This window comes from Schistocerca piceifrons, chromosome 4 (genome assembly GCF_021461385.2).
Source record: "Schistocerca piceifrons isolate TAMUIC-IGC-003096 chromosome 4, iqSchPice1.1, whole genome shotgun sequence".
Lineage (NCBI taxonomy): Eukaryota > Metazoa > Arthropoda > Insecta > Orthoptera > Acrididae > Schistocerca > Schistocerca piceifrons.
Genome location: NC_060141.1, coordinates 513,372,670 through 513,400,459, shown reverse-complemented (window position 1 = coordinate 513,400,459; position 27,790 = coordinate 513,372,670). Strand labels below are relative to the sequence as shown.

Below are 27,790 nucleotides of genomic sequence, written 5' to 3'. Positions count from 1 at the left end.
GGAATAATGTAACTCATATGGAAACAAAAATAGAAATTATCCTTGAGTAATGTTACAATTCAGAGGGAGAATACATAAACAATGAATTTTTTACTAATTACTAGAAGATTAAAGTACGGTCCCTTGGAAAGGAGAAGGGAAATGTATCTGTTGGCAACACTAAGTAGAGATCCAGCAGTAGTTGCACACTTCAAAAACTACTCAAAATTATTAAGAAAAATTATTAAAAAATCAAGGACATAGAGTCAGAAATAAGTACTTCCGACAACAGACTTATGATTATATGGAATGTAGTGAAATGAAGGACAGGACAAACAATCACAGAATATGATAACATCTCTACTGAATTAAATGAAACGGCTATAAATGATAAGTGGAAATGAGCGTTTGGCGTCATTGGCCGGGAGGCCCCTCGCGGGGCAGGTCCGGCCGCCATTTCGCAGGTCTTATTACATTCGGCGCCACATTGGGCGACCTGCACGCCGGATGGGGATGAAATGATGATGAACACAACACAACACCCAGTCCCTGAGCGGAGAAAATCTCCGACCCAGCCGGGAATCGAACCCGGGCCCAGAGGACGGCAATCCGTCACGCTGACCACTCAGCTACTGGGGCGGACATAAATGATAAGTCACAGGCTGCAAACGTGTTTAATAACGATTTCTTAAATATGGTAGAACATATAAGGACAAATAGTTCAGCACTATATTGAAAAGGTAACTCTCATAAAATTCAATTATATGAATGCATCATCTATTTTTAGTTTAGAAACTTAAAAAATTATATATTCTCTCGGACGACATCTGTAGTCAAGTGGTCAATGCAACAGACCCTCTTGCGGGGAACCCGGGTTTGATTCCAGGTATTTCCTTGGTGGGACGACTGGGCCAGGGACAGTGGGCCTCCTGATATCAACTGAGGAGATATGTGATTGTTACAAAGTTAAAACACTGACAACGATGTTGTGACCCCCATGTCCCTCCATACTGTTTCCAATGATGAATGAGGATCATATGGTGATCAGTCGGCCATCATGTGGTCTTCAGGGCCTGGTCATGGGGTTTCCTTTCCTGTATATTCTCTCCAAAGTAAAAGTTGTTTGTATTTGATGGTCTTACCAACAGAGTTCTAAGGAACTGTTTCCACTTAATAAGGGCTGACTTGTTTGAAATATGTAATGCATCACTAACTCAAGATATTTTTCCAGACAGATTAAAATACTCCATTATTAAACCCTGTTATAAGAAAGTTGATAGGAAAGCTGTCAATAACTACCAACCTATTTTGCTACAAACATCTTTTTCCAAACTTTTGAGGTAATGTATTCTACATAAGACCTGCTCTACTGAGAATGCTGTTTACACATTTCTCACCAAGTTTTCCAAACGTTTTCCAAGCATTAAATAACAACACAGCACTAGATGGTATTTTCTGTGACATATCTATGGCACGTGGTTGGCACTCCTCCCACCACCTACTCCAGTCCAGTCACTAACATCACCTATCCCATGAAAGGCAGGGCCACCTATGAAACCAGTCATGTGATTTACAAGCTAAGCTGCAACCTCTGTGCTGCATTCTATGTAGGCATGACAACCAACAAACTGTCTGTCCACATGAACAGCCACCGACAAACAGTGATCAAGAAACAAGTGGACCACCCTGTTGCTGAACATGCTCCCAAACATGATATCCCTCATCATAATAACTGCTTCACAGCCTGTGCTGTATGGATCCTTCCCAGCAACACCAGCTTTTCTGAATTTCACAGGTGGGAACTTTCCCTGCAGTACATCCTACGTTCCTATAACCCTCCTGGCCTCAACCTTCGTTAGTCATTGTCTTCACCCATCCAGCCCCTCCCTGTTCCCATTCCAGCACTACACAGCCGTCATTTCACTGTCACACCCAGTCTTTTAATTTCTTTTATTTCTCTCCTTTCTGCTATTTACCCCCTCCGCACCTTCACTCCTGCTCTCTGTCTAAACTTCAACACTGGACTGTCCATCACTCCCACCATACTATCCCTCCCACTCCCTGCCCCAGCCTCCTCCTTACACCCACCCAGCCGCCACTCCCATCATGCACTGGTGCTGCTGTTTGCAGTGTGGTCTCAGCTCTCTGAGACTGCAGACGTGTGTGCAAGTTGCGTTTATGTGTGTGAGTTTGCGTGTGTGTATGTTTGTCTACTGCTGACAAAGGCCTTAATGGCCAAAAGCTTTAATTATGTGAATCTTTTTATTGTGCCTATCGTGACTCAGCATCTCCGCTATATGGTGAGTAGCAACTTTCCTTCTCTGGTATTGTTACATTCCTTCCTAGATTTTCCATTGTTTGATTTTTGCACTTAGTTGTGTGAATTACAATATTCTCCTAAATAAGCTGAGATTTTTATGGGACTGAATGGAATAGCCATCCGATGGATAATGTCACATGTAACCAAAAGAATGCAGAAAACTGCACTAAGTAATTCAACCAATGTAGTCGGTGGAGATTATTCTGACTGGGGAGCAAACAAGTGTGGGGTTACCCCAGGATTAGTCTTAGGTCTGCTATTGCTCCTCACATATGTAAACAATCTTCTGTCTAATATACAACAAGTAGAATTAAACAATGGAAACTCTAGATTGGAATATCGGCAACATTAGGAAAAGATAGAGCACTACTAACTGTAAAGATGACCCACTGAGTTGCAGACAGATACAACAAAAAGACTGTTACACATTATAATAGCTTTTGGCCAACTTCAGTCAAGAAAACACACACACTTCACACAAGCAAGTACACCTCACACACACATCACTACTACCAGTGGCTGCTCCGACTGGAGATGGCTGACTTTCTTCCAGTCCGAGCTGCCAGTGGTAGTGATTGTGTGTGTGAGGTGTGCTTGCTTGTGTGAATGTGTGTGTGTGTGTGTGTGTGTGTGTGTGTGTGTGTGTGTGTGTGTGTGTGTGTGTGTGCACGCGCGCGCGTGTGTGTTTCCTTTGCTATAAAAGGCTTTGGCCTAAAGTTATTATGTGTAACAGTCTTTTCCTTGTGCCTGTCTGTAACTAAACAGGTCATCTTTATGGTCCCAAGCAGAGTTAATTATTTTTGCTGATGACACTATTATTGTAATCAATCCAAGATACATGCAGCAACAGAAGCAAGTATAAAGAATGTTTTTAAAGGAACAGTGACTGGTTTTCTCTGAATGGTCTCACTCTCTATTTTAAAAAGACACAACATATGCAGTTCTGCACATAGAGAAGTACTACATCAATGTTACATGTAACATATGATGAGGAAAAAATATATAGGATTGAAACTTCAAAGCTCTTAAATGCAAATATTAATGAGAATTTAAAGTGGAAAATGCATATTTTTGAACAATTTATTTCAGCCATGTTTGCACTTAGAATTATTGCAAATGTTGGGGAGAGAAAAATCAGTAAGTTGACACAGATTGCATACTTTCATTCAATAATGTTATATGGAATAAAGTTCTTGGGTAGCTCATCTTTAAGAAACAAAGTGTTCATTAATCAAAAATGTACAATAAGAAAAATATTTGGTGCTCACTGATGATCATATTGTAGACATCTGTTTAAAGAGTTGAACATTCTGACTACTGCTTCACAGTATTTATGCCCTCTGAAATGTGTTGTAAATAATCCACTGCAGTTTAAAAATAACAGTGATGAACATAATTACAATAGCTGAAGGAAAAAAATGGCATACTGAACACCACATTAAGGCTTTCTTTAGCACAAAAAGGAGTGCACAATGCTACACAAAAAATTTTTGTCACTTACCCTGTGACATTAATTGTCTGGCAGAAGGCAAGATAAAATTTGAAAAGAAGGAACAAGTTACTCTTTGACAGTTCCTTCTACTCCATAGAAGAATACCAAAACAATGGAAATTCAAGGTTGGAACATCAACAATGTAGGAAAAGATGACAGCTACCTACGATATAGATGACATGTTAAGTTGCAGACAGGCATAATTAAAAGGCACTTACTCATTATCTTTCAGCCACAGTCTTCATCAGAAAGAGAATGAGAACACACACACACACACACACACACACACACACACACACACACACACACACAAGCTAGCACACCTCATGCATACATGACTGCTAACTCTGGCAGCTCGGACCAAGTGTGAGGTGTGCTTCCTTGAGTAAGTAAATGGTGTGTGTTTCTCTTTCTTTTTCTGATGAAGGCTGTGACCAAAAGCTCGCGTGTCTTTTGAATGTGCCTGTCTGCAACTTAATGTTTCAATTTTAGGGCAAGTAGCAATCTATTTTTTTTCCTACATTATAGAAGGATATCAGTTATTGTAATGTGTGAAATGTGACACTTACGAATTACTAATTGACATTTGTGTGCATGTGTAAAAAAAATAAATTTATCATGCAAACAATCCATGGCATATGAAACTAACTAATATTGGTTTATTTGCAGTTCATTGGCCATACTGCATTATTGATCAACAGAAACACAAACTTTTAACGTGCCACTGTGCCTGAGTGAAATGACTTACCAAGTTTATATAATGAGATCAATAAACCACAATTTACAACTAAAAATTTATATAATTATTTTTTACAATAAACTGTACAATGCAACTTCACAATCTAATTTTAACACTGTTAGTTAAGTTTCTGAATAACATAAACTTATACAGGAAAACTGGCAGTCGCATTTTATACTGACTGCCTCTAAATGGATCTTTTCTTGTGAACCACTAATGATTATTATTACCATTATTTCAAGTGAGAATGGATTCAGCAAACTGCCTGATTTTCATAACAGACATATTAAAGCATTATGAATAGAATATGAAAAACATAATTATTAATACAGAGTGATAAGCTGAATAGTTGGATAAGAGAAATTAAGACAGTTAGCTGGAATCATATCAATAGCATACGTATATTCTATTGAACACAGAGTCAAATTTTGTTTTAATTTAGTTATTAATATACCTTATCTTTCATTAGTTCCACATTATATTTCAGCTGAGGAAGGATCAAATTTTCTGGTAATCCTTTTTCCAGTTGCAGAATGTTCTTAATAAAGCGCATTGTTGTCACATTCATTTCCTCTGGATCCAATGTGCTGAAATCAGCTTCATACCACTCTTGTATTAACTTGTCCCATTTCTCAACACTCTCCCACAGAAGTTGACGTAATTTGACATCATTAAGGACTTCATCTAAAAGTTCAAATTTTGTTATTTCCAGCTAAAAAATAAATAAGTAAATTATTAGTACTATAAACACAAACAGATGTTTAATGTATAGGCAGTAGGGAAAGGAGGGTCAAGTGGCCATGGTGTGACCAATGGCCATTGCACATTTTTTGTTCTGAACAGTGCTGTTGCCTGTTGGGAAGTGGACAGACTAGTTCAAATATACATTATCATTATTGTCAAAGATTGAAAGCTTGTTCCATTATTTTTTAATAATTCAGTTATCTGATGTAAGGTAAGTAATTATATTATTCTTGTTACCTCACATCTACCTATGCTACTCCTTTTTTATGATATCAATATTTAAACAACATCTTTTGGCCTACAACTGTAGTTCCCCATTCTTTATTTTTGTTTGTGTAGTACTGGCAACTGGCCTGGCCACATAACACCATAGAAAACATCCACAGCTGACAGACTGCCATGCCCATAAGTGTCCTCTATCGAAGCCAAGCCAGAGACATGCAGCAATTACACTGCACTGTATACATGCCAGGCTACAACAGCAAACTTTCGGCTGCGTATACACAAGAGGACAAGAGCAATATAAGTGTTCCTCTGTGTACCTGTGAATCCACGAGAGGTACCAGAGTTGCATACCACCAGTATGTGCGGCTGACATTGGCACCAAAAGTCATAGCATTACATTCTGCCCACACGCCACTTTATGTGCATCTGCATCTCACATGCCCAGCCTGAAAATCCATCCCCTGGAATAATTCAGGCACTGCACAGCCACTAGCTAGGCACTTGCTCTCACTCCAGACTCAACACCTGCTGCTCCCTGCAGCCCTTCTATCAGTAGCAATCTTCTCCTGGATGTAGAAACAGCAAGCCACAAGATACCAACCAAAACATCAACCTGCCTGCACCTGGTGGTGTCAGACATAGACCAGACATCAACCAACACCGATCGAGGGCATCAATAGGACTATCGTGAGAACTCTATCATTTTACCAGAAGTGGCTTTACTTTTCTACTTTCATGTCATAGCTGCACACTGTTTTTTGCATGCTACCAATGGAGTGTTCCTTCCTTGTAACCTGTGGACCAACTTATTTATGTGCTGTCCTTGCCACCTCACAATACCAGGACATAAATGTTTCATAGTTCCATCTGTGAATCACTAATGTTGGCATACAAACTAGAGGTTCTGCTGGAAAGGATCAGTACACTAAATATGAAGATAGTGCTTTATGAGGATTTCAATATTGGTTTTTCAAAAGACAGCAGCACCAGAGATGCTCTGATAAATATGACCAACACATTCAATATGGTCCACACAATACACTGCCCAACAAGATTAACAGAATGCACAAATTCCATTATTGATCAAATATTCATCTCAGGAACAAATTACAGATTCATAAGCAGAGTACTGAGCATGGGTTATAGTGATCATGAAGCACAGCTACTGTGTATAGAAATGCCAACAAGTAGTTGCACTTCCAAAAAAGTAGTTGAGAAAAAGAACCTTTCCTGAAGATAACATTAGAATTTTTATCTCTTACTGGCGAAGGAACACTGGGAAAGCATCAGAACAATGTTGATAGCATGTACGAGTTTTCGGAGCATCTTTCTTCACTATTTTAATGTACCATTTCCAAAAGTAATAAAAACAGTAAAACCTAACAATAATAAGCAATGGGTAACTAAAGGCATAAAAATTTCCAGTCAGAGAAACAGATTTCTGCAGTACTGTTGCAAGAAATATAGAGTAACCCAAGAATTTGCAAATTATTCAAAAGCCAACAAAAGAATCTATGGTAGAGTTGTCAAAGAGGCAAAATTTATGTGGAATGACAATTTGATAAGGAACTCATCTAACAAAATGAGATCCATGTGGAGAGTTGTAAAGAAAGAAACTTGTGGTTCAGCGCCAAAGAAAAAGAATGTATCATTAACACTAGAAGGCTCAAAAGTCAGAGACCCAAATTCAGTTGTGGAAAATTTCAATGAATACTTCACTTCACTTGCTGAAGACCTCATTCAAGTACACTGTCAAGGACCGGTCCCAAGTTCCTCCAGCAAGTCAGTGATCTCAACTGCTTCTATGTATGTTTATGAAACAAACCCCAATAGAAATATAAGTAAAATTAAATCATTAAGCAATAAAATGTCAAGTGGTCCAGATGAAGTACCTGATTTCATATTAAAAACATGAGCTCACCACATAGCAAACCCCTTGGCAAACATTTTCAATCTCTCTTTAAAAACTGGTGTATTTCCAGGTATTTTTAAAATAGCAAAAGTTTCACCACTGCTAAAAAAAGGTTCTTCGGAAAAAATATCAAACTACCGACCTATGTCACAGTTAAGTTCCTTCTCAAAAATTCTACAAAAACTCTTCTATGACAGGCTTTTAAGTATCATAAATAAATATGCACCTCTTACAGTACAACAACATGGATTTAGAAAGTCTAAATCTACACAGATAGCAATTTTTGAATTCTTAGACTGCATTTTAAAATCCCTTGATCAACATATATTAACTGCAGGTATTTTTCTAGATCTATCAAAAGCCTTTGACTTCCTGGACCATAACATTCTGCTCGAAAAATTAGAAAGACGAGGAGTAAGAGGTGTAGCACATAGCTGGTTGTGTTCATACCTAAAAAACTGCAGGCAGAAAGTATCATTTCACTATGAATTCAACAAAATGAATAATCCTAGAGAATTACCAATAAAATATGGTGTACCACTGGGCTCAATCTTAGGTCACTACTCTTCTTATTTATGTGCACAATTTAGTTGAATATATGAGTCCCACAAAAACTATCCTGTTTGCTGATGACACCAGCATATTGCTCACTGGATCCAGGCCAGAAACTTTGCAGTCCACAGCAGAAAGTTCTATGAAAAGACTTTCTGAGTGGTTCACAAAAAACAAACTCATAAATACTGAAAAAACTGTGTGCGTCGATTTTCATTTAATTCCTCCAAATAATCAAATGTCTCTTCAAGCACAATTAGAAAATGATCCCCTAGAAAATTTAAGTGTCACAAAATTTTTGGGTCTGTGGGTCCAGCAAGACTTAAAAGTGGCACACACATATAAATAACTTGTCTAGAAAACTATCATCTGTGTGCTACGGCCTAAGAATTTTAAAGGCTACAACAAGCAAAACAACAGTACTGCAGGCATACTATGCACAGTTCCACTCACTAGTCCGATATGGGATCGTTTTCTGGGGATACTCAACTCACAGTGTAAAGGATTTTAGAATGCAAAAAAGAGCTCTAAGAATAATTTGTGGCCTTAAAATATGGAGTCCTGTAAATCCCATTTTAATGAACTTGGTGTTCTAAATGCTCCAAGTTTATTCATTTCTGAAACTATCTTGGTCACTAGGGACTACCTCCTGAAAACAGGCAAACTGCAACAGAACAAAAATGTACACAGCTACAGAACCAGAGGGAAATCAAACATACGTCAAAAATATCACAGAACAACCATCTATCAGAGGAGCATAATCAACATTGGTGTAATACTACACAATAAGATACCAGAGGAAATAAAAAATGCTACTCATCTAATATTTAAAGCTAAACTAAAGGCATTTCTAATAAAGCACTGTTTCTATTCTGTCAGAGAATCTCTGAATACATAACAAAATTAACTGTAATAGGTACCTATTTTTAATTTGTCTACTATTTTGCTAATACTATGTATTATTGTACCTTATCTTTGACCTGTCCAATATCAATTGTACAATTTGTGCTGTATGATAAAACTGGGCCAATAAAAAATCAAATCAAATCAAATCAAACTATCTGAGAGGGGATAATGGCTATACTATTCAACAGAAAAAATGAGCAAGGTCTCTTTAGCCCATAAGAGTTAGTTTCTAGTGAGTTATTGTTTCTAGTGAAATATTTCAGTAAAATTTTCATTCAGTGTTTTAACTTCATTGAGTGTTCCAGTGGCCGCTTGAATTTTTGGTTTTAGCTAATAATTATATGAAGTTTTGTTGGTACTGGTATTAGCTGTGGTGTAGTAGTATTAGTACAAGTAGTTGCTTTCATAGTAGACAGAGAATTTAGAGACCGCTATTGTTATTTCTATAAATAATTCTACTGGTGTAACTGAACTTAGGTGGAGTAGACATATAGTTTTTTTCAGTAACTGTAAAATTTTACCATGAATGAGAAGTGTGGGCTCTGTCGTAGGTTTGTGAGTAGTGGGTTACGGTTTGGGATTTGTTCAAAGTATTTTCATTGGGGGGGGAATGCAGTGGGGAAGCCAGTGGGTATTCTAGTTTGATCCTCTCCTGGAAATGCAGAATCTGTAGTAGAAATAAGCAGATAGAGGAGCAAGAGCGTAAGATCTGTGCCCTTCAGGTGCAGTTACAACGCGCAAAGGACGAACTAGATAGGTTGAGGAGGTTGTGGAGTGGTGGGGAATGGGAACTGGCAGTTGGCAAGAAGGCAGCTACGAGGAGGAGGTATTCAGACAGTTATATTTTGCATATATGCAATAGATTTGACCAACTGACAGAGTTGAGTGGAGAGGAGCCTCTTTTAGCTGTAGATGTAGGGAACATGCAGCAGTCCTCAGAAGTTAGGAGGCATAGGTCAGTTACGAAGTCTAACAGAAAGAAGAACATTCTGCTGCTAGGTAGTTTACACAGTAGAGGTGTGGGCCAGCAGTTGCAGGAAGTGTTGGGGAGTGAGTACCAGGTCACCAGCATTGTGAAGCCTAGTGCAGGGTCGGCTCAGGTGACTGACAGCTTAGGGGAGTTATGTAAAAATTTTATGAAGGAGGATCAGGTAATGATAGTGGGTTGAGCAGGGAACAGTCTTGATAGGGATGGGGAATATGATGTAGGCGGTGACCTGGTAAAGATGGCACTGGTGGCACTAATGTGCATTTCGTGCAACTGTTTCAGCGTCATGATTGGCCTCATCTTGACACTGCTGTTGGGCGCGTTAACATAGGGCTAGAGAGGGCACTGATGGCAGAGGGCTTGGGTCACATTTCAGTCATGTCAGTTGGGTCTATCAGTAGATCGGGTTTCACTAGGCATGGCCTGCAGCTCAATAGGTATGGGAAGGGGAGGCTGGCAAAGCTTATAGGTGACAGTGTAGTGGGTGTTGGTGGGATCACTCTTGGGAAAATTCATGTAGTACTTGGTGTTAGAGCTGCACCTTTTTTAGACTGAAGTCAGCAGATAGGTATACCTGCTTAAAGGAAGTCCCTCTAACTAAAGGCTTACATTCAGAGGAAGTCATGTTTCCAAATAGAGAAGGAATTAGCATATTTCATCAAAATATAAGGCATATTACAGATAAAGTTAGTGAACGGCTTGACTCTGAAATTATTGGTATATCAGAGAACCACTTAAATAATTTGACAATTCAGAGGTTCCTTTACAAGAATTCAGATTAGCTGGCTGTTTCTCAAGGGGTTCATTGCAGGGTGGGGGAGTGGCTATGTACATAAAAGCAGTATTGCATTTGAGTCCGTAGACATATCGCGGCACTGCACTGAACAGATATTTGAATGTTGTGCAAGGGAAGTTAAATTTAGTAAAACTAAACTTCTAATTGTTGTTGTTTATAGGTCCCCTAATTCTGACCTCAGAGTATTTCTGCTCAAGCTAGAGAGGGTTCTTGATTCACTTTGTAAGAAGTACCAGAAAGTTTCTACAGGAAATCATATACTTTCTTGGCAAATGCCTTTATGAGATTGATGTCTGAAATACTTCTCTGTGATTCAGACAAGAGGGAGATTGGGTCAATACATCACTTAAGACTAATGACTCTCATGGATATGATGGAGTGCCTACCAGAATATTAAAGTACTGTCCTGCACACGTTAGCCCTGTATTTAGCCATATTTTTAATTTTTCCTTCAGGAATGGTGTTTGCTTAAATTATTTGAAAGGCTGTGTATGTAAGGATAATTGATCATTTTATATCACATGATTTGCTATCAAGCGTACAGTTCAACTTTAGAAGTCGTTCAACAACTGAAAATGCTGTATTCTCTTTTCTCTGTGAGGTGCTGGATGGGTTAAACAAAATGTTTTGAAAGCTAGGCCCATTTTTTTATTTAACTAAGGCATTTTATTGTGTTTATCACAAAATATTGCTCCAGAAGTTGGATCATTACAGAATATGGGGAGTAGATCACAACTGGTTCACCTCTTACTTTAGCAACAAACAGCAAAAGGACATTATTCACTATGCTGAGAATGGCTGCAATGTGGGGTCTCCTTGGAGTACAGTCAAGTGGGGGGTGCCCAAGGGATCAGTGTTGGGGCCACTCCTGTTCGTTATTTATATAAATGATATGCCCTCTAGTATTGCGGGTAACTCTAAAATTTTTCTGTTTGCTGATGACACTAGCATGGTAGTAAAGGATGTTGTGGGCAACATTGGCTCGGTTTCAAATAGTGCAGTTCATGACCCAAGTTCACGGCTTGTAGAAAATAAACTAACACTAAATCACAGTAAGACTCAGTTTTTACAGTATCTAACACATAATTCAATAAATTCAATAAAATGTGACATTTTAATTTCACAGACTGGGCATATCATTAGTGAAACTGAACAGTTCAAATTTCTAGGTGTTCAGGTAGATAGTAAGCTGTCATGGAAAGCTCACATTCAGGATCTTGTTCAAAGACTTAATTTTATTATTCAAACAGTATCTGAAGTGAGTGATCATTTGGCACAAAAATTAGTCTACTTTGCTTATTTTCATTCACTTATGCCGTATGATATTATATTTTGGAGTAACTCTTCCCATTCTGAAACGGTATTTTAGGCTCAGAAACGGGTGGTTCAGGCAATAAGCGGTGCAGGTTCACGAACCTCTTGTCGAACCTTGTTCACGAGTCTGGGTAATTTGACATTGGCCTCTCAATATATATATTCATTACTGTCATTTCTTGTTAACAATATTATATTATTCCCAAGAATAAGAAGCTTTCACTCATTTAATACTCGGTAGAAATAAAACTTGCGTTTGGATCGGTCTTCCTTAACTCTTGTGCAGAAGGTGTGCAGTATACCGCTGCATCCATTTTCAATAAGCTACCACTCGAATTCAAACATCTTAACAGTAGTCCCCATGCTTTCAAATCGAAACTAAAGAGTTTGCTCCTGGCTCACTCCTTCTATTCTGTCGAGGAGTTACTTGAAAAATTACGCTGATTCTTGTTGTATTGTTGATTGCATTAACTTAAAAGTTATGGATAGATTTTTTCGGGTTCATAACCATTTTATTTTTATACGTTATTACTTTTATGTTGTTATCTCATGCACTGACGTGTTCCATGACCTTGGAGATTTGCTCCTCAATTTGGTCCTATGGAACTTGACATGTAAATAAATAAATAAATCATGCAGATGAGAATGACTTCTGAATGCTTTTATATATGAGGGGCAGTCAAAGGAGAACACAACAGATGGAAAAACATAAGGAAAGTCTTTATTTCAAAAGTAATCACTGTAACTGTTAATACATTTCTCCCACTGTGAGACAAGTCAGTCAATGCCTTTATGGGGAAATGCTTGTGCTTAACTACAGAACCATGATTTTACTCAAATGTGCACCTTTTCATCCAAAGCAAATCAACGGTCATGAATGTCTTTCTTCATGGCTCCAAATGTATGGAAATCCCATGGGTAGAGATCAAGACTATATGGAGGATGCGTAAGGGCTTCCAATCTAAACTTCTGTAGCGCAGTCAAAACAACTTTGGCACCATGTGGGCAGGCATTATCTTGCAACCTAATGATGCCATCTGTCAACATTTCTGGGCATCTGGACTTGATGGCATGCTTCAGTTTTTGTAAAATGACCACATACCACTGTGTGTTAATTGCGGCACAGTGTTCCAGAAAGTCAATGAGCAGCCAGCCCTTGCAGTCAAAGAAAAATGTCATCATGACATTTCTCAAGCTGGCATGCCTGTTGTTTGGACTACACTGCAGAAGTTTTACTGGGAAGCCCTTACAAATCTACTATACAGTCCTGATCTCTCCCACCAAATTTCCATACCTCTGAAACCATGAAGGAAGACATCTGAAATGGTCAATTTGCTTTAGATGAAGATGTGCATACCTGGCAAGTCATGGTTCAATAGGCAACCACAAACATTTTCCCATTAAGGCACTGACCACCCTTTCTCACAGTAGGATGAATGTATTAACAGTTGTGGTGATTACTTTCAAAATAATAAACAGTTCACTTAATTTTTTCTATCTCACTTTCATTCGACTGCCTCTTATACAAAGGTATATTCACCATTCTATCCACTTGTGATGATTTGGAATTAATTGATATTCTTTAAAACCATGTCACATTTAAAACCAAATCTATCTAAAAACAGTACACTGCAGCCACGTGGTGTTGTTTTAAAATACTAGGGCATTGAAGTGATTAGAAAATGTCTGGAAATCAGAACAACAAACATGGGATCCTGTTGTGATGGCACTGGCCGCATTATTCTCTTAGGTAGGCAAAAGTGGCCTCTGTGTAAATTTTCAGAAAAAATACATGTAGTTCCTACATATTACTTTTTTCCACACAAAATTTTTGGTGTAATATTTTATAAAAACATAGATTCAAAATATGTAAGTCTCAAGCTACTATCAACAATCACAGTTTGGTGAAAGAACAATTTCCATTTGAGCAGGCACTTTACCCTTCTTTCCCCTATTACAAGTTTCTGCTCCTGAGGGTAATTAATGATCAACAATCCCATCTTGTAGCTTATCATACACCCCACAGTAAATAATTTTGTTATTATACTTCTCATTATACATCTCCAAGGAAAACATATTCTGATTTTAATGTTACTGTATTTTATCCATGTTCGATCTTGTGAACTTCACAGTTGTTAATGATAGTTGGTGAGTGACATGACCTGCCATGAATACTTTTAAAAGTGATTTATTTTTCAGTGTCATAACCAGTTTCATGTTACCACACTCTTCTTCAGATAGGTAATATTTTCAGTTACATAGATGCATTGATCAAAAACCTGTCATGGGAGGGATGGAGGGAGGTGGGAGGCAGGGAGGGGGTTGGCTGGGGGAAGGTGGGGAGGGGGCGTCTAATAGCTCAGGGGAGAGTTGGGAGCTGTCTGTGGGCTAGCTAGGGCTGCAGGTATAGGGGAGCAGGCGGCAGATGGCTGGGCATGTGATTTCGTAGACTAGGGTGTGAGATAACACACACAACTAGCTGATGTGGGGGCATAAATTGGGTGGGGGTACTGGGGTAGGGAATGGTATGTGTACACGTGCATGTGCAAGCATGCACGCGTGCACACGCACACACACACTATTCAGAGTGGGGTGGGGGGAGTTACCTTAGGTTTAAGCCGAGGAGGATCAAGATATAGCATGGGTGGTGGAGCAGCCATTGACATCTTCCCTGTTGTGTTCTGCTGCAGTGGCACAACATGCAATAGAACACAATCATGCAAGATTTCAATGGCTGCTTCACAACCTGTGCCATCTGGATCCTTCCCATCACCATCAGCTTTTCTGAGCTGTGCAGATGGGAGCTATCTTTGCAACGCATCCTTCACTTCTGTAACTTTCCTGTCTAAACCTAAGGTAACTCACTGCCTCCCCCCTCACCTAACGGTGTGTATGTGTGTGTGGGGGGTAGGAGGGGGCAGGTGAAAGTTCAAAAAGGAAGTTCATTCTGAAAGCTAGCCCAGTTATGTACCTTTTCTTTGTGTAGCTATCAATGACACAGCATTTCTGCCTTTTAGTAAGTCATCTCCTTTATTCCTAAATAATTCATATTTCTCAACCAGAGCTTTCTGTATGTTGTTGTACTGCCTAGGTGCAGCGCAGTTATAGCTGTGTTAATTCAAAGTATGATGAGGATTATTTGCAGGATGTGCCATAAATGCAAATCGTGAAAGATGTGGGATGTGACACCTATAAAGAAATGAAGAGAAAAGCTGAAAGACGCACTGAATGGAGACAAGCTGCCATTGTAGCTGTTGCAAACCAATCCTTGGATTGACCACTACAGAAGAAGAAGAAGAAGTGCCATAAATGAATCTTTCTATACAGGGTTAAATTTCAGGACATAACTTCAGTGGCACATCCAGCAAATAATCACCACACTTCAACTTAATGTGTATGCAACCATGATGCACATGATGATAGCAACCTGCTGCTGAAACACACTGTGGTCATAAAAGTTAGTAAATAGTGATGGAAACACTAAAATTTGTTTCCTAAACTATATTCATCTACTTGACTGCTTGCTTACTTTGAATTGTCTCTGGTATCCTCTGTATTCAGCTGCCTTTTTCTGGAATTCTGCCAGTTGCTCACTGAGCATATTCAGTGTCAGCTTAACTTCTTCTGGGTTTGAGTTCACATCAATCAACCACGGTTGCTGAAATAGAAATATATTAAAAATTTAATTTCTAATCATAATCTCTATTAGGCAGTAAAACTGTTCAGGTTATTTAAGTGTCAACAAAACAGTTGATTGTTCATCTCTAAGTACTGGAACTTGTATGCAATGCCTTTGACTGGACATAGAAGCAAACAAGTTGAAGAAAAAGTTAAGGACAGATGTTAAGTTTACTCCCAGAAGAAAAGCCTCACCAAATGTTGTATCATGAATAATACAACAATGTATGAAAGGAGTTCACTTTCTATTATTTCCAGTTCCGACCTATGTATTAATTGAAATTAAAATATATTTAATTAAGATGTATTCTTCTTAGTTTTTATTATTTGTTGCACATCATATGCCTGCCAATGTAAGTTCACTTTTTATATAAAATCAAAATGTGAAATTTCTCTTACACTAAGCTTGTAGGTATAAATTCTGGGCATAATAAGACAAACAACAATGTCTCTACAAAATGCAAGGAATAATGTGGACAATTTAAGTTATACATTTATTACCTAATTAGGACTGGAAGGGGTAGGCAAAAGCACTTTCAAGAAACAAATTAATCTGCCAATGAGTTATGTGTAACAAGATGTAAAAATAAGAATCATTGTACAATGCATCTGTGCAATTACTGTATTGCTATCAGTGGAAATATTGTTACCGTCTTTCATGGAAGATAAGTGTTATATTTGCTAATGCTGGTGATGGAGTAATACAATAATTTACCCTAGATTCATACCCAAATCAGGAAATAAAAGATCTTGAAGTTAGCTCACATGTTCACAAAACCACGTATCACTGTCATTACACATGAGAATTGTGAAAGTGACAGTTTTGAGAATAGTATTCCCATTACGCACGTAGAGAGATAACACTAGCCCCTGTAGATTCTGGGACAGTAAATCTGAGTCAAAGTTTATTTATATCTCATAAGGCTTACGTGACAAAATGACATATAAATATTTATATAAAATTAATATTTAGACATGTCAAATGGAAAAATAAGTATGCAAACAACAAAGAGTAAATGAACTCCTAACATATTAATAAACCGACGTTTAGCTGAAAACCCAAGTTCAGAGCTGCTGGTGTAGTTTCCAAAAGTCATTTCATTTTCCCTAATGTGCTTCAGGTAAACACTCCCTCACAATATAACTGACAACACTTATGACAGATTCTGCAAAATTTCTAAGAATAGCATTGCCCTAGGTGAAGATTGGATAGCAATATATTTTCTCATTAGAGTTACATTACAGGATCCTTGCAAGTTAAGTACTCACTCTGGCATAAATCAGGAAGATTTGGTAAGTTTACACTGATTTTTTGCTGCTCCTGTTTTGTTTGCTTCTGGTTTCCCAGTGGTGGTTGTAAGTAAACATGCACAGCTGAGAAATTTTGCTTCCTGTTAGGGTCAAAATGGATCAGAAAATTTTGTGAGATAAGAAACAGCTTCCAAAGCTGATTCTGTGGGAAGAGCTAAGGTGAATGAGTAGTTTTCACATTTCAAAAATGATGACATATCAGTTCTTTACAAACTTCACTCTAGATATCCATCATCATCTGCCTAAACAGATGAAAAAGTTGAGGAAATTCATGAATTTGTGATAGAAGACCAACGAGAGGCCACTGAACAAATGGCAGAGCTTACTGGTTATTCTTGAAGCTGGGTTCAGCAAATTTTAAGAGAAGACTTGAAGATAAGCAGGGTAGCTGCCATGTTTGTCTCTCAGCGAAAGAATTGGTGGTTGGAAGCACGCTCCGGTTTAAAAGAAGAACTACAAATACACCTAGAATTTTTTCCCACAATAATTTCTGGTGATGAGTTATGGCTCTATGGTTATGACCTCAAAACTAAACAACAATAAAGATAACAAAAGACATTGTTGTCACCTCACTTAAAATGGCTTGTCAGCGTTAATACAGGTCATGTTATCTATGAATGGACAAGTTAATTAATAAATAAAATGAAAATTCAATTGATCAAAGTGAAATTACACATCAAGAAAATGTTATTTCATCTTCGTGGTGAGAGTAAGCTGGGGAGGGGGTGGAAAAGTGGTGTATGCTGAGCTCCTCCCATCATGTCAAATCAATCAATGTGTTTTCTATTTGAAAGTTCTAATAAGATTTCCAATATGCATACAAAATACATGACCTGAGCCAGGTGAAGGACTAGGTTTTCCGCCATAATAATGTTCCCATTCACATAACCACCTAAGTCTGCCAGCATGACTCTATTGATGTATAAACATTGCTCACCTAACCCATTCCACTGACTTCTTCTAGTTTCTGTGCATGATGAGTCACATGAAAGGATACTGATTTAATGAAGTAGATGCAGGTAAAAACAAAAAGGTGCACTATTTCTCTAATGACTCATAGCTATTCAGGCTGTTAGTTCCAACTTCCATGATAGGGTTGTGGCAGACTGTTCTGTGTGGTAGTCAACTTGATGGATTGGAAATTCCAGACTGGGAGGAAGTGCATCCTAATGGGAATTGGTAACATATTTCAGTTAGGTATACTACAGCCATGTTTACATTACCAGTTGAAGGAGGGGAAGGATATTCACAAAATTTCTGGCTGAATACGTGTGAAGGTATTGGACAGTTCAGTAAGATTGTACAATTAAGAAACAGAGAAAAGTTTAAGGATTAATTTTGGTATTGTTCTGCAAACATCCACATTCACCTTTGTATGGAGTTAAAACCACTGCTGTGCCAAAGGAAATGGCAGAATATGCTGCTAACATCTTGACAACCAAACACCTCAATAGACTACTTCGCTATGTTAAAAATATTGTCTGCATTGTTAATATTGTGAATGACTATAAAATTCAGATAGCATTTTTGCTCAATGTGCTCACAAAATATCTGTTATTTTTGTGTAATTAAAGGTTAAAAATCATTAAATTTCAAGATTTGGACACTTGATTGAAAATGCTCTGTTATTGGTTGATCTCAGGTGACATCACAGGCTAAGAGTACGATGAAGCTGCACGTGTGTTATGAGAACTGTTAGCCAAAGTTACTAGTGTTTTTCTGTACTTTTCCTGTGAACAGTTTAGTTACTTAGTGATGGAAAGTACATTTGCAACTTTTAAGTAACAATGGAAAGGAATTTAGTGAACTCTGATAGTGAAAAACTTCCAAAAGTTCTTCATTCTTCTCTTCATTCTTCAAAAATAACCAAGATTTTTATGTTGTACAAAACCTCAACCTCCTCTCATTGCACACAAACCCAGTCTCTCCCATCTACTCAATCTCCCACTTCCAGCTCCACTCCCTCCAAAACCTCAAAATTCCGATCAACACAATCTGGAACCACAACACCCTAATTCAGTAGTTAACCTTTCCTCCAAACCTCTCTCCCAATCCGAAACCTCTGTCCTATCCAAAGGCCTCACCTTCAGCCCCACTCCCAGATTCAACCAAACAGCCCTCGTCAAAGATTTACTGTCCTACACTCGTACTCTCTGCTGGAAGTATCACTTTGCCACGAAGAAAAATGATCCTAATCCTACTCCTAATGATCCGACTCCTCAAGACACCATCCAAATTGAACCCTGCCTGGAACAGTTCCGTCCTCCGTCACAGCGGGACCCACCTCCTCTTCCTCAAAATCACCCTCTCCAAACCTTCCAGGAATATCTGACTTCCAGCCTTGCATCTCAATCCTTCTTAAAAAACCTTAATCCTACACCCAACATCACCACTGCTGAAGCCCAGGCTATCCGTGATCTGAAGGCTGACCGATCCATCATCATTCTTCCGGCAGACAAGGGTTCCACGACCGTGGTACTTGATCGTCGGGAGTATGTGGCTGAGGGACTGCGTCAGCTTTCAGACAACACCACATACAAAGTTTGCCAAGGTAACCCCATTCCCGATGTCCAGGCGGAGCTTCAAGGAATCCTCAGAACCTTAGGCCCCCTGCAAAACCTTTCACCTGACTCCATCAACCTCCTGACCCCACCGACACCCCGCACCCCTACCTTCTACCTTCTTCCTAAAATCCACAAACCCAATCATCCCGGCCGCCCCATTGTAGCTGGTTACCAAGCCCCCACAGAACGTATCTCTGCCTACGTAGATCAACACCTTCAACCCATTACATGCAGTCTCCCATCCTTCATCAAGGACACCAACCACTTCCTTGAACGCCTGGAATCCTTACCCAATCTGTTACCCCCGGAAACCATCCTTGTAACCATTGATGCCACGTCCTTATACACAAATATTCCGCACGTCCAGGGCCTCGCTGCGATGGAGCATTTCCTTTCACGCCGATCACCTGCCACCCTACCTAAAACCTCTTTCCTCATCACCTTAGCCAGCTTCATCCTGACCCACAACTTCTTCACTTTTGAAGGCCAGACATACCAACAATTAAAGGGAACAGCCATGGGTACCAGGATGGCCCCCTCGTACGCCAACCTATTCATGGGTCGCTTAGAGGAAGCCTTCTTGGTTACCCAAGTCTGCCAACCCAAAGTTTGGTACAGATTTATTGATGACATCTTCATGATCTGGACTCACAGTGAAGAAGAACTCCAGAATTTCCTCTCCAACCTCAACTCCTTTGGTTCCATCAGTTTCACCTGGTCCTACTCCAAATCCCATGCCACTTTCCTTGACGTTGACCTCCACCTGTCCAATGGCCAACTTCACACGTCTGTCCACATCAAACCCACCAACAAGCAACAGTACCTCCATTATGACAGCTGCCACCCATTCCACATCAAACGGTCCCTTCCCTACAGCCTAGGTCTTCGTGGCAAACGAATCTGCTCCAGTCCGGAATCCCTGAATCATTACACCAACAACCTGAAAACAGCTTTCGCATCCCGCAACTACCCTCCCGACCTGGTACAGAAGCAAATAACCAGAGCCACTTCCTCGTCCCCTCAAACCCAGAATCCCCCACAGAAGAACCACAAAAGTGCCCCACTTGTGACAGGATACTTTCCGGGACTGGACCAGACTCTGAATGTGGCTCTCCAGCAGGGATACGACTTCCTCAAATCCTGCCCTGAAATGAGATCCATCCTTCATGAAATCCTCCCCACTCCGCCAAGAGTGTCTTTCCGCCGTCCACCTAACCTTCGTAACCTGTTAGTTCATCCCTATGAAATCCCCAAACCACCTTCCCTACCCTCTGGCTCCTATCCTTGTAACCGCCCCCGATGCAAAACCTGTCCCATGCACCCTCCCACCACTACCTACTCCAGTCCTGTAACCCGGAAGGTGTACACGATCAAAGGCAGAGCCACGTGTGAAAGCACCCACGTGATTTACCAACTGACCTGTCTACACTGTGACGCATTCTATGTGGGAATGACCAGCAACAAACTGTCCATTCGCATGAATGGACACAGGCAGACAGTGTTTGTTGGTAATGAGGATCACCCTGTGGCTAAACATGCCTTGGTGCACGGCCAGCACATCTTGGCACAGTGTTACACCGTCCGGGTTATCTGGATACTTCCCACCAACACCAACCTATCCGAACTCCGGAGATGGGAACTTGCCCTTCAGTATATCCTCTCTTCTCGTCATCCGCCAGGCCTCAATCTCCGCTAATTTCAAGTTGCCGCCACTCATACCTCACCTGTCTTTCAACAACTTCTTTGCTTCTACACTTCTGCCTCGACTGACATCTCTGCCCAAACTCTTTGTCTTTAAATATGTCTGCTTGTGTCTGTATGTGTGGATGGATATGTGCGTGTGTGCGAGTGTATACCTGTCCTTTTTTCCCCCTAAGGTAAGTCTTTCCGCTCCCGGGATTGGAATGACTCCTTACCCTCTCCTTTAAAACCCACTTCCTTTCGTCTTCCCCTCTCCTTCCCTCTTTCCTGATGAGGCAACAATTTGTTGCGAAAGCTTGAATTTTGTGTGTATGTTTGTGTTTGTTTGTGTGTCTGTCGACCTGCCAGCGTTTTTGTTCGGTAAGTCACCTCATCTTTGTATTTATATATAATTTTTCCCACGTGGAATGTTTCCTTCCATTATATTGATATCATTAATTTGAATCCAACAATTACGTTTGTTATTGTCACTGTTGCATCTCGAAATCTTTTCTGTCGTCTTATTTTCCTCTTTCTGTTTTTGCCAGTAGTTTCACTTTGGTTTCACTTTGAATTCACCTTCTCCTTTTTACCGTAATCTGCTATACTATTTTATCCCGCCTATATATATACTCAACAATACGTAACCCACTTCCAAACCATAACCAAAAAAATTTTTTTGCCGCTTTCAGCACTACCGCCGCTATAATATCCACCGTTTTCTAGTTCACAAACAGCTCCTTTCACCTTTTAAACAACCATTTCGGCCAGTTCTAATAACTTTCGCTTTATTTCCATCTCCGTTTTTCCCACACCACTGATCATTTTTAGCCGCTTCCCACAGGTTTTAACGCGATTATTTCTTCGTCAGACAATTGTTAGTCTCATTTTCATAATCTGCCACCACAATACCACTCCTTTTAATATACTACACGCAGTTTTTTCGAAATTTTCCCGAATTTCTGCGTCCTTTAACGTGTTTTGGAGGCAACAACCACCTAACCTTTTTGCACATCGTTATCTACCAACCCAAGTCCAACATAGCCCAGCTGTAACCAACACCTTTTCGCCTTTTTTCATTCCAGATCTCCTGTTTCTTTCCGGTTCACCTTTATCTCTCCCCATATATTTTCATTTTCATTTCACCTCATGTTAACACTTTCCACTTTCTAATACCATGTCACCCTCACAACACCCCCACAATGACCCCATTAAGTTTTATTTACATTCCCTCCGCAAACATGCCTTCGCCCTAGCCAGATTACACTCCCATATTCTATTTTCTCAGGCTTGTCTGACATTTGGCATCACCCCCAAAGGCCTTACACTTAAAGTTCCCATCTCTGGCTGCAACCCTTCCTTCCATCAGTCCCTATACCAGTTCCAAACTGAACAATCCATTGCCCTCACCCACCTAATCCTTCACCTACACATCAACTCAGCCAATGAACATACCCGTCAACTCCTATCCTTAATAAAAGTCCTTAATCTTTCCTCTCCCACATCCACACCGGCTGTCCAGAGCATCCTCCTACAGGCCAACCGTAAATTAGAACAGCATGCCACCCTCCACCTCAAAAAACTATCCAATCTCCTGGTTTCCCACCTCCGGAAAGGCAACTCACTCACCCTTCACAACCTTTCCAGCAAACCTCAACCTCCTCTCATTGCACACAAACCCAGTCTCTCCCATCTACTCAATCTCCCACTTCCAGCTCCACTCCCTCCAAAACCTCAAAATTCCGATCAACACAATCTGGAACCACAACACCCTAATTCAGTAGTTAACCTTTCCTCCAAACCTCTCTCCCAATCCGAAACCTCTGTCCTATCCAAAGGCCTCACCTTCAGCCCCACTCCCAGATTCAACCAAACAGCCCTCGTCAAAGATTTACTGTCCTACACTCGTACTCTCTGCTGGAAGTATCACTTTGCCACGAAGAAAAATGATCCTAATCCTACTCCTAATGATCCGACTCCTCAAGACACCATCCAAATTGAACCCTGCCTGGAACAGTTCCGTCCTCCGTCACAGCGGGACCCACCTCCTCTTCCTCAAAATCACCCTCTCCAAACCTTCCAGGAATATCTGACTTCCAGCCTTGCATCTCAATCCTTCTTAAAAAACCTTAATCCTACACCCAACATCACCACTGCTGAAGCCCAGGCTATCCGTGATCTGAAGGCTGACCGATCCATCATCATTCTTCCGGCAGACAAGGGTTCCACGACCGTGGTACTTGATCGTCGGGAGTATGTGGCTGAGGGACTGCGTCAGCTTTCAGACAACACCACATACAAAGTTTGCCAAGGTAACCCCATTCCCGATGTCCAGGCGGAGCTTCAAGGAATCCTCAGAACCTTAGGCCCCCTGCAAAACCTTTCACCTGACTCCATCAACCTCCTGACCCCACCGACACCCCGCACCCCTACCTTCTACCTTCTTCCTAAAATCCACAAACCCAATCATCCCGGCCGCCCCATTGTAGCTGGTTACCAAGCCCCCACAGAACGTATCTCTGCCTACGTAGATCAACACCTTCAACCCATTACATGCAGTCTCCCATCCTTCATCAAGGACACCAACCACTTCCTTGAACGCCTGGAATCCTTACCCAATCTGTTACCCCCGGAAACCATCCTTGTAACCATTGATGCCACGTCCTTATACACAAATATTCCGCACGTCCAGGGCCTCGCTGCGATGGAGCATTTCCTTTCACGCCGATCACCTGCCACCCTACCTAAAACCTCTTTCCTCATCACCTTAGCCAGCTTCATCCTGACCCACAACTTCTTCACTTTTGAAGGCCAGACATACCAACAATTAAAGGGAACAGCCATGGGTACCAGGATGGCCCCCTCGTACGCCAACCTATTCATGGGTCGCTTAGAGGAAGCCTTCTTGGTTACCCAAGTCTGCCAACCCAAAGTTTGGTACAGATTTATTGATGACATCTTCATGATCTGGACTCACAGTGAAGAAGAACTCCAGAATTTCCTCTCCAACCTCAACTCCTTTGGTTCCATCAGTTTCACCTGGTCCTACTCCAAATCCCATGCCACTTTCCTTGACGTTGACCTCCACCTGTCCAATGGCCAACTTCACACGTCTGTCCACATCAAACCCACCAACAAGCAACAGTACCTCCATTATGACAGCTGCCACCCATTCCACATCAAACGGTCCCTTCCCTACAGCCTAGGTCTTCGTGGCAAACGAATCTGCTCCAGTCCGGAATCCCTGAATCATTACACCAACAACCTGAAAACAGCTTTCGCATCCCGCAACTACCCTCCCGACCTGGTACAGAAGCAAATAACCAGAGCCACTTCCTCGTCCCCTCAAACCCAGAATCCCCCACAGAAGAACCACAAAAGTGCCCCACTTGTGACAGGATACTTTCCGGGACTGGACCAGACTCTGAATGTGGCTCTCCAGCAGGGATACGACTTCCTCAAATCCTGCCCTGAAATGAGATCCATCCTTCATGAAATCCTCCCCACTCCGCCAAGAGTGTCTTTCCGCCGTCCACCTAACCTTCGTAACCTGTTAGTTCATCCCTATGAAATCCCCAAACCACCTTCCCTACCCTCTGGCTCCTATCCTTGTAACCGCCCCCGATGCAAAACCTGTCCCATGCACCCTCCCACCACTACCTACTCCAGTCCTGTAACCCGGAAGGTGTACACGATCAAAGGCAGAGCCACGTGTGAAAGCACCCACGTGATTTACCAACTGACCTGTCTACACTGTGACGCATTCTATGTGGGAATGACCAGCAACAAACTGTCCATTCGCATGAATGGACACAGGCAGACAGTGTTTGTTGGTAATGAGGATCACCCTGTGGCTAAACATGCCTTGGTGCACGGCCAGCACATCTTGGCACAGTGTTACACCGTCCGGGTTATCTGGATACTTCCCACCAACACCAACCTATCCGAACTCCGGAGATGGGAACTTGCCCTTCAGTATATCCTCTCTTCTCGTCATCCGCCAGGCCTCAATCTCCGCTAATTTCAAGTTGCCGCCACTCATACCTCACCTGTCTTTCAACAACTTCTTTGCTTCTACACTTCTGCCTCGACTGACATCTCTGCCCAAACTCTTTGTCTTTAAATATGTCTGCTTGTGTCTGTATGTGTGGATGGATATGTGCGTGTGTGCGAGTGTATACCTGTCCTTTTTTCCCCCTAAGGTAAGTCTTTCCGCTCCCGGGATTGGAATGACTCCTTACCCTCTCCTTTAAAACCCACTTCCTTTCGTCTTCCCCTCTCCTTCCCTCTTTCCTGATGAGGCAACAATTTGTTGCGAAAGCTTGAATTTTGTGTGTATGTTTGTGTTTGTTTGTGTGTCTGTCGACCTGCCAGCGTTTTTGTTCGGTAAGTCACCTCATCTTTGTATTTATATATAATTTTTCCCACGTGGAATGTTTCCTTCCATTATATTGATATCATTAATTTGAATCCAACAATTACGTTTGTTATTGTCACTGTTGCATCTCGAAATCTTTTCTGTCGTCTTATTTTCCTCTTTCTGTTTTTGCCAGTAGTTTCACTTTGGTTTCACTTTGAATTCACCTTCTCCTTTTTACCGTAATCTGCTATACTATTTTATCCCGCCTATATATATACTCAACAATACGTAACCCACTTCCAAACCATAACCAAAAAAATTTTTTTGCCGCTTTCAGCACTACCGCCGCTATAATATCCACCGTTTTCTAGTTCACAAACAGCTCCTTTCACCTTTTAAACAACCATTTCGGCCAGTTCTAATAACTTTCGCTTTATTTCCATCTCCGTTTTTCCCACACCACTGATCATTTTTAGCCGCTTCCCACAGGTTTTAACGCGATTATTTCTTCGTCAGACAATTGTTAGTCTCATTTTCATAATCTGCCACCACAATACCACTCCTTTTAATATACTACACGCAGTTTTTTCGAAATTTTCCCGAATTTCTGCGTCCTTTAACGTGTTTTGGAGGCAACAACCACCTAACCTTTTTGCACATCGTTATCTACCAACCCAAGTCCAACATAGCCCAGCTGTAACCAACACCTTTTCGCCTTTTTTCATTCCAGATCTCCTGTTTCTTTCCGGTTCACCTTTATCTCTCCCCATATATTTTCATTTTCATTTCACCTCATGTTAACACTTTCCACTTTCTAATACCATGTCACCCTCACAACACCCCCACAATGACCCCATTAAGTTTTATTTACATTCCCTCCGCAAACATGCCTTCGCCCTAGCCAGATTACACTCCCATATTCTATTTTCTCAGGCTTGTCTGACATTTGGCATCACCCCCAAAGGCCTTACACTTAAAGTTCCCATCTCTGGCTGCAACCCTTCCTTCCATCAGTCCCTATACCAGTTCCAAACTGAACAATCCATTGCCCTCACCCACCTAATCCTTCACCTACACATCAACTCAGCCAATGAACATACCCGTCAACTCCTATCCTTAATAAAAGTCCTTAATCTTTCCTCTCCCACATCCACACCGGCTGTCCAGAGCATCCTCCTACAGGCCAACCGTAAATTAGAACAGCATGCCACCCTCCACCTCAAAAAACTATCCAATCTCCTGGTTTCCCACCTCCGGAAAGGCAACTCACTCACCCTTCACAACCTTTCCAGCAAACCTCAACCTCCTCTCATTGCACACAAACCCAGTCTCTCCCATCTACTCAATCTCCCACTTCCAGCTCCACTCCCTCCAAAACCTCAAAATTCCGATCAACACAATCTGGAACCACAACACCCTAATTCAGTAGTTAACCTTTCCTCCAAACCTCTCTCCCAATCCGAAACCTCTGTCCTATCCAAAGGCCTCACCTTCAGCCCCACTCCCAGATTCAACCAAACAGCCCTCGTCAAAGATTTACTGTCCTACACTCGTACTCTCTGCTGGAAGTATCACTTTGCCACGAAGAAAAATGATCCTAATCCTACTCCTAATGATCCGACTCCTCAAGACACCATCCAAATTGAACCCTGCCTGGAACAGTTCCGTCCTCCGTCACAGCGGGACCCACCTCCTCTTCCTCAAAATCACCCTCTCCAAACCTTCCAGGAATATCTGACTTCCAGCCTTGCATCTCAATCCTTCTTAAAAAACCTTAATCCTACACCCAACATCACCACTGCTGAAGCCCAGGCTATCCGTGATCTGAAGGCTGACCGATCCATCATCATTCTTCCGGCAGACAAGGGTTCCACGACCGTGGTACTTGATCGTCGGGAGTATGTGGCTGAGGGACTGCGTCAGCTTTCAGACAACACCACATACAAAGTTTGCCAAGGTAACCCCATTCCCGATGTCCAGGCGGAGCTTCAAGGAATCCTCAGAACCTTAGGCCCCCTGCAAAACCTTTCACCTGACTCCATCAACCTCCTGACCCCACCGACACCCCGCACCCCTACCTTCTACCTTCTTCCTAAAATCCACAAACCCAATCATCCCGGCCGCCCCATTGTAGCTGGTTACCAAGCCCCCACAGAACGTATCTCTGCCTACGTAGATCAACACCTTCAACCCATTACATGCAGTCTCCCATCCTTCATCAAGGACACCA

At 41.2% G+C, this 27,790-nt stretch overlaps 1 protein-coding gene across 1 annotated transcript in view; it reads right to left on the bottom strand.

The window, feature by feature from the left end:
* The window catches only part of LOC124795954 (dynein axonemal heavy chain 6), a 1,096,896-nt gene that overhangs the window by 809,255 nt on the left and 259,851 nt on the right, over window positions 1-27,790 (bottom strand). The window contains exons 15-16 of the mRNA XM_047260034.1: window positions 15,497-15,625; window positions 4,985-5,242 (exon numbers count right to left, since the gene is read on the bottom strand). Of these exons, the coding sequence (XP_047115990.1) occupies window positions 4,985-5,242; window positions 15,497-15,625 (387 nt within the window). The remainder of the gene's footprint in view (window positions 1-4,984; window positions 5,243-15,496; window positions 15,626-27,790) is intronic.